The sequence below is a fragment of the Wolffia australiana genome, chromosome 4 (assembly GCF_029677425.1).
Source record: "Wolffia australiana isolate 7733 chromosome 4, ASM2967742v1".
Classification (NCBI taxonomy): domain Eukaryota; kingdom Viridiplantae; phylum Streptophyta; class Magnoliopsida; order Alismatales; family Araceae; genus Wolffia; species Wolffia australiana.
The window spans coordinates 2,186,516-2,198,782 of record NC_135838.1 but is presented as its reverse complement, the minus strand read 5'-3'; the positions used below and the strand labels follow the sequence as shown (position 1 = coordinate 2,198,782).

Sequence of the window (12,267 nt, the reverse complement as noted above, 5' to 3'; positions counted from 1 at the left end):
ATATATCTAACTATGTACTCATCTACCTAACTATATATCTATGCATTTGTCCATCTATCTATTTATGTATCAATCAGTCTACTGATATATCTATATATCAATCTAAGTGCTCTCAAATTTGAACAGTAATTTTCCTTCTCACTTTACCAACTCAACTTTCTTTCACCAGCCAAAGGATGATTTTGAAATGGCCTAGTTAGTATTAAACAAATGAATGACTATCGTTCATTGTGGCTTCAAAAAAGTATCTCATACGTAATATAGTATATATATGTAAGGAAATCCGTTGATAATGCGTCATCCGCCCTGTCCCACATCGCAGTCGCTTTCTTTCCCAGAACAGTACCCCACTGTTGCATAAATTTCCGCCGAAATCTTCGAACCCAGAACCCAAACAAGAAGATTCTATATATAACACTCTCTCTCTCTCTCTTTCTCTTTCTCTCTCGCTCTTTGTCTTTCTCTCTGTCTCTCTATCTCTCTGTCCCCTCTCTCTCTCTTTCTCTCTCTCTCCTGCGCTCTCTCTCCCGCTCACTCTATCGCTCTCGCTCACTTGCGCTCTCTCACTTGCGCTCTCTCTCTATCGCTCTCGCTCTCTCTCTCGCTCGCTCGCTCTCTCTATCTCTCTTTAGCGCTCCCTCTCTCTCTCTCTCGCTCTCTATCTCTTTCTCGCTCTCTCTCTCTAGCGCTCCCTCTCTCTCTCTCTCGCTCTCTATCTCTTTCTCGCTCTCTCTCTCTAGCGCTCCCTCTCTCTCTCTATCTCTTTCTCGCTCTCTCTCTCTAGCGCTCCCTCTCTCTCTCGCTCTCTCTCTCTTTCTCGCTCTCTCTCTCTAGCGCTCCCTCTCTCTCTCGCTCTCTCTCTCTAGCGCTCCCTCTCTCTCTCGCTCTCTATCTCTTTCTCGCTCGCTCTCTCTAGCGCTCCCTCTCTCTCTCTCTATCTCTTTCTCGTTCTTTCGCTCTCTATCTCTTTCTCGCTCTCTCGTTCTCGCTCTCTCTCTCTCCAGCGCTCTCTCTCTCTCTCTCTCTCTCTCTTGCCCTCTCTCGCTCGCTCTCTTTCTTTCACTCTCTTCTCTGGAGTCTGATCGTCTGAACAGTGAATTTCCCTGCTATCCATCTATCTATCAGTCTTTCTATCATCTATCAGTCTCGGCGTTTGCGGATGGAGGGCGTAGAGATGGGTAGGAGGTGGGAGCGCGACTTGCCGGAGCCGCCGGAAGTGCCGTGGGACCCGATGGAGTTTCTGGCGCGCTCGTGGAGCGTCTCCGCCGTTGAAGTATCGAAGAAGGTCGCTCCGCGAGATGAGCAGGCGGGCGGCTTCGTTGTAGAGGACGACGACACTGCGGCGAGGCTGCAGCTCGAGCAGGACTCCGTGGCGGACTCCGTTTCCCTCGCCATTTCCCAGCTTGTCATGGACAGGATCATGGGTCACCCGGTGCTCTCTCTCTCTAGTTCTCTCTCTCTATCCCTACTTCTCTGTCCAGTTCTCTCTCTCTATCCCTACTTCTCTGTCCAGTTCTCTCTCAAGTTCTCTCTCTCTATCCCTATTTCTCTGTCCAGTTCTCTCTCAAGTTCTCTCTCTCTATCCCTATTTCTCTGTCCAGTTTTCTCTCAAGTTCTCTCTCTCTCTCTCTCCCTATTCTATCTCCAGTTCTCTCTCAAGTTCTCTCTCTCTATCCCTATTTCTCTGTCCAGTTTTCTCTCAAGTTCTCTCTCTCTCTCTCTCCCTATTCTATCTCCAGTTCTCTCTCAAGTTCTCTCTCTCTCTCCCTACTTCTACCTCCAGTTCTCTCTCAAGTTCTCTCTCTCTCCCTACTTCTATCTCCAGTTCTCTCTCAAGTTCTCTCTCTCTCTCTCCATACTTCTATCTCCAGTTCTCTTTCCCTACTTCTCTCTCCGGTTCTCTCTCTTAGTTCTCTGTCTCCCTACTCCTCTCTCTCCCTAGTTCTCTCTCTACTTCTCTCTTCCTACTTCTCTCTCTGTTTCTCTCTCTCCCTACTTCTCTCTCTAGTTCTCCCTCTCTTCCTACTTCTCTCTAGTTCTCTCTCTCTCCCTACTTTTCTCTCTAGTTCCCTCTCTCTCTCCCTACTTCTCTCTAGTTCTCTTTCTCTCTCCTTAATTCTCTCTCTAGTTCTCTCTCACCCTACTTCTCTCTCTAGTTCTCTTTCTCTCTCTAGTTCTCTCTCTCTTTACTTCTCTCTCTAGTTCTATCTCTCTCTTCCTACTTCTCTTTCTAGTTCTCTCTCTCTTCCTACTTCTCTCTAGTTCTCTCTCTACCTACATTTCTCTCTAGTTCTCTCTCTGTTTCTTTCTCTTTATTTCTTTCTACTTCTGTCTCTACTAGTTTACCTATCTGACTACATTCTATCTATCCACATCTCTATTCATCCATATGGATATATATCTATCTACTCATCTATCAATTATATCTATATAGAGATGTACGTATCTACTTATCTATGTATCTATCTGTCTCTTGATCTATATCTATCTTTTATCATCTACTTATCTCTCTCTATATCTATCTATCTTTATATTTATATATACATCTCTACTGATCTAACTATCTCGCACCACTTCTTGACCTATCTATCCATCAATCTTTCTCTCTACGTATATCAATCTCTCTCTACTTCTTAACCTATCTATCCGTCAATCTTTCTTTCTATTTCCCTACAAAAATTCAGTCAAACACTGCATCAGTTTCTTCCTTGGGGTACCTCTTTCTCTCTTTATCATCGTATCTCCAATTTAACTTCTTAGATTCACATCTCCTCCGCATCATCATCATCACTATCTTGTTCCTTCTTTTCTCCTTCCTACAAATATCCTTTTTTTCGTCCTCTTCTTTGTTTTGCACTATTCATCAGCATCTTCTTCGTTATTTCCCTCTCTCCATCTAAGATTCGCATCGTATCTCCTTTACCATTTGAGCGTCAACGACGATGTTCCTATTCCTGTCAAAAAAGTTTGGGACTTTCTTTCTCGCTCTATCTTTTTCTTTGATTGGCTTTAGAGAGATTTACTTGCTGACTCGTTTGTATCGTAAGGCTTCTCCGATGGCGTTGGAGAGTCCTTCCCAGTGGAGAGGAGCTCCGTCGGGTAGCCAGAGCAGCGGCTCTCCCTACGACAGCACCGCTTTCTACCCTTCACCGTCCGACAGAACCTCAAAGGTCAGACTCTCTCTCTCTCTTTCTCTCTCCTATTCTCTATGTATCGTATTCTTTCTCTATCTTACTCTCTGTCTCGTACTCTTTCTCTTTCTGTCTCTCTCTCTCTCTCTCTCTCTCTCTCTCTCTCTCTCTCTCTCTCTCTCTCTCTCTCTCTTCGTGCTTTTCTCTCTCCTTTCTCTGTCGCTTTCAATCTACATCTCTCCCTCTTAGTCTATCTGTCTCTCTCTCTTTCTCTGACTCTTTCGCTCTCAATCTGCATCTCTCTCATCTTTCTCTTACTCTCTCGCTCTCAGTCTATCTCTCTTATCTTTCTCTTACTCTCTCGCTCTCAATCGATTTCTCCAAACTTTCTCTTACTCTCTCGCTCTCAGTCTATCTCTCTTATCTTTCTCTTACTCTCTCGCTCTCAATCGATTTCTCCAAACTTTCTCTTGCTCTCTCGCTCTCAGTCTATCTCTCTTATCTTTCTCTTACTCTCTCGCTCTCAATCGATTTCTCCAAACTTTCTCTTACTCTCTCGCTCTCAGTCTATCTCTCTTATCTTTCTCTTACTCTCTCGCTCTCAATCGATTTCTCCAAACTTTCTCTTACTCTCTCGCTCTCAATCGATTTCTCCAAACTTTCTCTTACTCTCTCGCTCTCAGTCTATCTCTCTTATCTTTCTCTTACTCTCTCGCTCTCAATCTCTCTCTCTCTCTCTCTCTCTCTCTCTCTCTCTCTCTCTCTCTCTCTCTCTCTCTCTCTCTCTCTCTCTCTCTCTCTCTCTCTCTCTCTCTCTATATATATATATATATATATATCTATTTATCTCTCTCTCTATCTATCTATCTATCTATCTCTTACTCTCGCTCTCAATCATTCTCTCTCTCTCGTACTCTCTATCTCAATCTATCTCTCTCTCTTTTCCTCCCTATCACTCCATTTTTTTGCTGTTTTTCTCTATCTTTTTGCGTGTTATTTCTCTCTCTCTTTCTATCTTAATCTATCTAACTTTTTCTTTCTTTTCTTCTATATTTCTCTCTTCACTTCTTTCCTCTTTTTCCCTCTCATGAGCTCCTATTTCTCTCTATATATACTTGCTTTTATTTCCGTGTTTTTCGTTCTCTGGAAACTTCTTTCTCGCTCCTTTTTCTTTCTGTCACTTCATCTCTTTCTATTTCTCTCTCTTTCCATCTTTATCACTTTTTTCTTCTTCTTCTGTCCATCTTTTTTCGTACAAGTCTTTTCTTCCTTTCCACCTTTTCCAACCACCGTTGCACGGAAATCAGAGACATAAAATAGTAGTTTCCAGCGATACTGTGTCCAACTTTCTCCCTCTAAATTACCGAGGCGAACTCTCTCCGTCGTATCTTTAGAAAGAAAGAGAGAGAAAGAGGTGACACTCAGAGAAAGAAAGCGAGCCAGATATAGAAACTGTTCTTCTAGACTTCATCTGTAGCTTTCTCTCTCTTAGCCACATAAGCACATGTCAGAAGTTTCCATCAGTTCCCTCTCAATCTAAGAAAAGAAAGAACGAAAGTAGCTGTGACAGTACACGAACTGTAGCTTTCTCTCTCTTCTTTACGTTAGCACATGAAGTTTCAATCATTTCTCTGTCCTGCGTAATGAGATTAAGGACAGAGAAAGGTGCAGTTTCCTAGATTTCGAGTCTAGCTTTTATTTCTCATCTCTTTATTACTTCCAGGAAAGTAGAGAGGAACAATAAGACACAGAAATGTCCCCTTTCTTAGGGGATTTCATTTACTGCCTCACAGAATCAACTCAAAATTCTGTGAACAGTAGAGAGAGAAATATTGCATAACGAGAGATAGTTCAGTAGTCTCTCAGTATCCAAAGAGACTATGGTACCGAGAGAATACATAGATAGATGGAGAAATTGAGATATATAGAGATAGATAGATAGATGAAGAAATTGAGCTATAGGGAGATACATAGATAGATAGATGGAGAAGTCGAGATATAGAGAGATAGTTTGAGAAATAGAGATCTAGAGAGAGAAAATAGATAGAGAAATAGTGAGATAGATAGAGAAGTAGATCGAAACTTAGAGAAATATATAGAGAGAGATATAGATGAATTGAGAGATAGATGAATAGATAAGGAAATAGCTAGATAAAGAGAGATGGATAGATAAAGGAATAGCCAGAGAGAGATAGAGAGAGAGATGGATAGATAAAGAACTAGCTAGATAGATAGAGAGAGAGAGAGAGAGGGGTGGATAGATGAAGAAATAGCTAGATAGATAGAGAGAGAGAGATGGATAGATGAAGAAATAGCTAGATAGAGAGGAGGGGGAGACATAGAGATATATAAAGAAATACCTACAGATATATATACATATATAGATAAGGAAATAGCTATATAGAGAAAGAAAGATAAAGAGAGACTACGTATCTGAGGGATAATCCGTGTGATCTCTACGTACTCCTCTTCCTTAGGTTTAAAGATGACGACGACACTTTGCAATCTTCATCGTATCTCTTCCTTCGTTGTACCAGATACATAAAAGGAAACCTTTCGACGACGATAACAACAACGCTATTATCGTCGTCTACCGCGAACATCTACACTTGACTGATAGATAGTAAGTACCAATGCAGATATAGAGATGGAAAGATAAAGAGAGACTACGTATCTGAGGGATAATCCGTGTGATCTCTACGTACTCCTCTTCCTTAGGTTTAAAGATGACGACGACACTTTGCAATCTTCATCGTATCTCTTCCTTCGGTGCATCAGATACAGAAAAGGAAACCTTTCGACGACGATAACAACAACGCTATTTCCGTCATCTACACTTCACTGATAGATAGTAAGTACGAATGCAGATATCAACGGCGGGGGGGCTCGCAAAGCCTCCGTCGTGCGGGGGGGGCGCAAACATGAACCGGTGGCTGAGCGAGCGGCGGCAGAGAAAGAAGGAAGAAATTCGAGCTCAGAACGCGCGGACGCACGCGTCGGCCTCCGTCGCGGCGGTGGCGGCCGCGGTCGCCGCGATAGCCGCGGCGGCGGCGAAGGAGGAGGGAGGGGGGAAGATGGAAGGGGCGATGGCCGCGGCGGCGACGCTGGTGGCGGCGCACTGCGTAGAAGCGGCGGAGGCGGAGGGGGTGGAGCGCGAGCGGCTGGCGTCGGTCGTCGGCGCGGGTGTTAACGCGCGTACTGCGGGAGATATTACGGCGCTTACCGCCGCCGCGGCGACGGGTGAGTATGGCTCTCTTTCTCTCTCTCTGTCTGTATGTGCCTCTCTCTCTGTCTCTCTATCTCACTATCTCTCTCTTTGTCCCTCTATCTCTCTCTCTTTCTCTCTCTCTGTCTTTCTATCTCTCTATCTCTCTCTTTGTCTGTCTGTCTCTCTCTCTGTCTCTCTTTCTCTCTCTTTGTCTGTCTGCCTCTCTCTCTGTCTCTCGATCTCTCTCTTTGTCTGTCTGCCTCTCTCTCTGTCTCTCTATCTCTCTCTCTGTCTCTCTATCTCTCTCTCTTTCTCTCTCTCTGTCAGTCTGTCTCTCTATCTCTCTCTCTTTCTCTCTCTCTGTCAGTCTGTCTCTCTTTCTCTGTCTCTCTATCTCTCTCTCTTTCTCTCTCTCTGTCAGTCTGTCTCTCTTTCTCTGTCTCTCTATCTCTCTCTTTCTCTCTCTCTGTCAGTCTGCCTCTCTCTCTCTCTCTCTCTCTCTCTCTCTCTCTCTCTCTCTCTCTCTCTCTCTCTCTCTCTCTCTCTCTCTCTCTCTCTCTCTCTGTCAGTCTGTCTCTCTTTCTCTGTCTCTCTATCTCTCTCTCTTTCTCTCTCTCTGTCAGTCTGTCTCTCTTTCTCTGTCTCTCTATCTCTCTCTCTTTCTCTCTCTCTGTCAGTCTGTCTCTCTTTCTCTGTCTCTCTATCTCTCTCTCTTTCTCTCTCTCTGTCTGTCTGTCTCTCTCTGTCTCTCTCTCTCTCTGTCTCTCTCCCTGTCTGTCTGTCTGTCTCTCTCTCTGTCTCTCTATCTCTCTCTCTGTCTCCCTCTCTGTCTGTCTGTCTCTCTCTCTCTGACGCTGTCCCTCTCTCTGTCTCTCTGTCTCTCTATGTGTCTGTCTCTCTCTTCCTCTCTCTCTGTGTCTGTGTCTGTCTCTCTCTTCCTCTCTCTCTCTCTCTCTGTCTCTCTCTATCTATCTATATATATATATATAGCTATCTAGCTCTCTCTCTTTTTATATCTCTATCTATATATATTTATATATGTGCCTACCTAGCTATCTAGCTTCCTCTTTATATCTCTCTATCTATCTTTCTCCATTTTTATATGTATCTATATAGCTATCTAGCTTCCTCTTTTTATCTCTCTATCTATCTATCTCTATTTATCTATCTACATATATATCTAGTTCTCTCTCTATCTCTCTCTATCTATCCATCTGTCAATCTATATTTATCTATCTATCTAGTTCCCTCTCTCGCTCTATCTATCTCTATTTGTTTATTTTTCTATCTGTCTTGCTCTCTCTATATCTCTCTATTTATCTATCCATCTATCTATCTCTCTCTATCTCTTTACCTATGTCTATTTATCTATCTATCTTTCTAGCTCTCTCTACCTCTCTCTCTCTAACTATCTCTATTAATCTATCTATCTAGCTCTCTTTCTCTCGGGCCATTTCTCTTCAATAATTTTCTTTTCAAACTCTTTCTTTTTTATGCCCTTCTTCCTCTCTCTCTATCTCTATTTATCAATCTCCTGGAGTCCATCCATATATCTAGCTTTCTTTCCCTCTATCTGACCATTTCTCTTCAAATGATTCCAGGAGAGAGATAACTAGAGTGAGTTTCCACGAGATGGATAGCTTTCTTTCCAGGAGATAGATAAATAGAGATAGAGATAGATAGATAGATAGATAGATAGATAGATAGATAGATAGATAGATAGATAGATAGATAGATAGATAGATAGATAGATAGATAGATAGATAGATAGATAGATAGATAGATAGATAGATAGATAGATAGATAGATAGATAGATAGATAGATAGATAGATAGATAGATAGATAGATAGATAGATAGAGAGAGAGAGAGAGAGAGAGAGAGAGAGAAAGTTAGATAAGAAGATAGAGAGGGCCTTAGAGTGGGTTTGAGAAGAAAATATGGATATACTTCTATCTATCTCCTCTGAACCCATTTATTAATTTGTGCTCTCCCTCAATCCATCTATCTCTCCATCCCTTCCTCTCTCCCAGAATCCATAATTCATCCACCCATCTATCTACATAATTTATTAATCAATCATTTATTGAACCATCTATTTATATCTTGTCATTTGTCCTTTTTATGAATTTACATATCAATCTCTCTCTCACTCTCCTAATCCATTCATCCTAAACCCATCTGTTAAATTATGCATCTTTCTATCTTTCTTCATCAATCCGCCAATAACCTCTCTAACCATGTATCAATCCATCAATCATCTACTCATCGTCTATCCATACATCCATCCATCCAACCACCCATCTACCCATCTCAAAGAATCAATGTATTATCTGTCCATGTATCATTCATTTCACCATCTTTCCATCATTTATCTGACTGCATATGAATCTATCTCTCCTCAATGAGCAGCACTCAGAGGAACAGCGGCTTGGAAGGCCAGGGCACTGAAAGAAGTATGGAATGTGGCATCAGTTGTGCCTCTAGGAAAGGGAGATCGCCAAGAACAGCGATCAAACCGCCAAGCCAAATCTAAGGACTACCCAAAAGGCCATTTTCTCAACGGCGATCTTCTTCCAGACGACTTCTTCGCCATTTGTGGACAGGAGTTTCTCTCTCAAGGGTCTCTTCTTCTTAAGCGCACACGCAAAGGTGGCTTCTTTTGCCTTGAAAATACCATAAAGATTTTAACTCAAACTTTTAGTTTCTTTCAAGATTTTTTAATTTCATTGAATTATTGAAGAAGGTGGATTCTTTCTTTCTCTTTAATTTGAATTTGGCTCCATTCTGGAGAGTTCTAGTTTATTTGACTGAGAAAAGGACAAGTATTGTTCATAAAAACTGTCTTGATTTGCCTATAAGAACATATATTTTTATCTTTTGATGTCCTTTAAATCCGGAAGAAGGTGGAGTATCTCGTCCTCTTTAATGTGAATTTCGTTACATTCTCGAGAGGTTTTGTTTATTTGACTGAAAAAGAGACGACAATTTTGCATGAAAGCTTTGTTTTGATTGGTCTATAAAACATGCGTTTTTATCTTTTAATGTCATTTATATCCGAAAGAAGGTGGAGTCGTTCTTCCTCTTTAATTTGACTTTGGCTCCATTCTGGAGAGTTTAAGTTTATTTGACCGTAAAAGGGACAATAATTTTGCATAAAAACTGTGTTTTGATTGGTCTATAAAACATACATTTTTATCTTTTAATGTCCTTTAAATCCGGAAGAAGGGAGAGTATTTCTTCCTCTTTAATTTGAATTTTTGCACCATTCGATATTAGGGTTTTTCATTTTACTCAGGTGCCCTTCACTGGAAAACTGTTTCGGTCTACATCAACGGCACCCACAAGGTTCAGTTCCTTCCAAATTTGCACAAAATCACCAAACTTCTTCCTTTTGTAAGAAAACTAAAACCATAAAAACAATTTTCTGATTCAATCCTTGTTCTTGGTTCCCCGTTTTGTTTTCAGAAGTATCTTAATTTTTTTAGTGCAATAATCTTGAATCAAATGAGTCAGGATAATTTTCTTGTATCTTAAAATAAAGTAACCTCAAATTTCTGAATCTATTCATGACACTAGTTTGGCATTATTTTCTTCCACTTTTATTATATTGTAGGGTTACACTATCAAAGTCAAGTTCAACTAACTGCCTATGACCTCAATATTATCCAAAAATTCAAATGTTTCATGGTCACCTGGGCGTTCATGTTGCAGGTGATCCTCAAGATGAAGAGTAGCTACGCTGCAGGCACCATCACCAAGAAGAAGAAGTGTAAGTATAAGAACAGTTCCATTTGCCAATATAGATCATCTTCTTTGTTAGGTTTCATGGACGGACTGAATAGGCCAACTGTTGATGGGCTTCCTGTTCCGTCCCGTTCCTATCTGAGTGGTTGAACAGAACGGGACGGAGCCCAGTCCGTCATCTATCCTGAACTCAACAAACGAAACTAAATCACTTTACACTATTTTACAGTCGTCCCTCCGTCCGTTCCGTCAAGCTCCGTTCAGTTTGTCAATAGCCATCATCCGTCTTCCGTCCCTGGTTATAAGGCTGGAATTTGATGATGGAACGGAACGGGACGAACGCAAGGAGAACCGAGAAAGACTTTCGTTTGTGTTTTCCGTTTCAAGGTCAGAATGGATGACGGATTGGGTTCCTTCCCGTTCCGTTTTTCATCCGTCCACAAACCGTACTCCTCGATATATCATCACATAGAAAAGTCGTAGGTAAGAAAAAACCCATGAAATATGGATGCAGTTCAATTCTGATTTCCATTTCTGAGGTCAGGACGGATGACGGATGTCGGAATGAGTTTCATCCGTCATCTGTTTGTTATCTTTCCTTGAAGCTCATTGAGATGGGTTAAGAAAGTTTCTTGAATGTGTTAGATGAGGTGGTGGAGGTGTGCAAGGATGTGGCGGCATGGCCCGGGCGGCCACTGCTTGAAGGCGACGAGAAGCGGCGCTACTTCGGCCTGAAGACGACAGAGCGGCGGGTGATTGAGTTTGAGTGCCGGAGCCAGCAAGAATATGATGTATGGACACAGGGAGTGGCTCGTCTGCTTGATCTCACTTCAGGGAAAAGCTGCTCTTCTAGTGCAAAGAAATGATGAACATCCCATCATTTTCCTTTAAGTGATAATGATAAGGACAGGGACTATGATTTGAGCTGTATGGTTTGACTAGCTTTATTATATTATAGCATTTATTACTGAAAAAAAACCAACGAGCTTGTGTTGCTTTTTTGGAAATGCATAAATCTTGATTCTGTCCACTCCAACATTGTTGCTTCACAGAGCCTTATAACACAGGTGGATCTCCTCATGAAATTTTCATGCACATAATGGACTTTATTTTTAACATAAATGATTTGAAAAATCTTCAATTGTTAAAAACTTTATTTTCTCTCCCCCCAACTTAAAAAACACATTGTTCCCACTGCATCAAACATCTCGCGAAGATGGTGTAGTCACTGACATGATGCTGCACTGTCTCTTATCTCTGTAAAATGAGTGGAAGGAGGTGCAAACTAAGTTTTTATGGATTTTCTCAGTTTCAATGTATTTTCCAATGCCCCTACTACTGGGTTATCTCCTTGTCCTATTTTACTAAAAAAACTAAGATATAATTAATTATCCTAAGAAATATTATTGCATTGAAATTCAAACAACATCAAAGAACAAAAAGAATACCAATTATGAATTTTGTCCCAAATCAGTGATGTATTCAAAGTCTTCATTCAGAGCTATTATTTAATTTCATCTCAGAAATACTATTAACATGCGAAAATATTTATACTTTAAGGGTGAGTTCTAAAAAAATCTTTGACTCAATGTCTTCTCCTTGGGATAGGCTATTCTAGGTTCTATTTTTTCTAGAAATTTATATATCATCATGAAAGATCTCTAGATCTATTCTAGTTTTTATTCACTAATCGTACTCTAAATTTCCTCCTAAATATCCTTTATTTTTTCCTCAATTTCATGTGTTGAGTGATGCAAATATATGTAGCCAGAAAGACAATCACACATTTCATATCTTACTGAATTTTCATTGTTACAATGTATTCATTATACTGCACAAGTGATGCCCATAATAAAGTCCATGAATAAGTGATACAACTTAATGAATTATGAAGACATAATTTTATGGATGTCATTAGTATAAAAAAAAGTGCTCAAAATATTCTTATTTGAAGTATACTTGAGAAGGATACTGATATATTTTGGTAGAATTGCACTTTCTAATCTCTCTCATATGATATGGCGGATCTTTTAGCCATTAGTGTGGGGACACAAAGGATAGGTAATGGGTGCTCTTTAGATGTAAGAGTTCATTAAATTGATCTTTATGAATCTCTGAATGGTTTTATACCAGAATGTTAATCAGTTTGATTCATGTCATAGTTTTGTAAGTGGTCCTTAGA

At 40.8% G+C, this 12,267-nt stretch overlaps 1 protein-coding gene across 2 annotated transcripts; it reads left to right on the top strand.

The window, feature by feature from the left end:
• Window positions 1-431: 431 nt before the first annotated feature.
• LOC144702768 (VAN3-binding protein-like) lies at window positions 432-11,112 on the top strand. Of its 2 annotated transcripts, none has more exons than XM_078574805.1 (7): window positions 432-1,432; window positions 3,048-3,170; window positions 5,999-6,371; window positions 8,751-8,990; window positions 9,637-9,734; window positions 10,053-10,110; window positions 10,731-11,112. In XM_078574805.1, the coding sequence occupies exons 1-7, from the start codon at window positions 1,160-1,162 to the stop codon at window positions 10,949-10,951; spliced, it is 1,386 nt and encodes a 461-aa protein (XP_078430931.1). In that variant the 5' UTR covers window positions 432-1,159; the 3' UTR covers window positions 10,952-11,112. The 2 variants fall into 2 exon arrangements, with proteins under 2 accessions (XP_078430931.1, XP_078430932.1); XM_078574806.1 differs by having other exon boundaries at window positions 438-1,432; window positions 9,637-9,686; window positions 10,731-11,109.
• The last annotated feature ends 1,155 nt before the right edge of the window (window positions 11,113-12,267 follow it).

Bases quoted from the DNA above. Each gene is read 5' to 3' on its own strand.
- LOC144702768 (XM_078574805.1), top strand. From the start codon at position 1,160: ATGGAGGGCGTAGAGATGGGTAGGAGGTGGGAGCGCGACTTGCCGGAG. The intron at 1,433-3,047 runs GTGCTCTCTCTC...TTGTATCGTAAG, and splicing joins ACAGGATCATGGGTCACCCG to GCTTCTCCGATGGCGTTGGA. The intron at 8,991-9,636 runs GTGGCTTCTTTT...CATTTTACTCAG, and splicing joins TCTTAAGCGCACACGCAAAG to GTGCCCTTCACTGGAAAACT.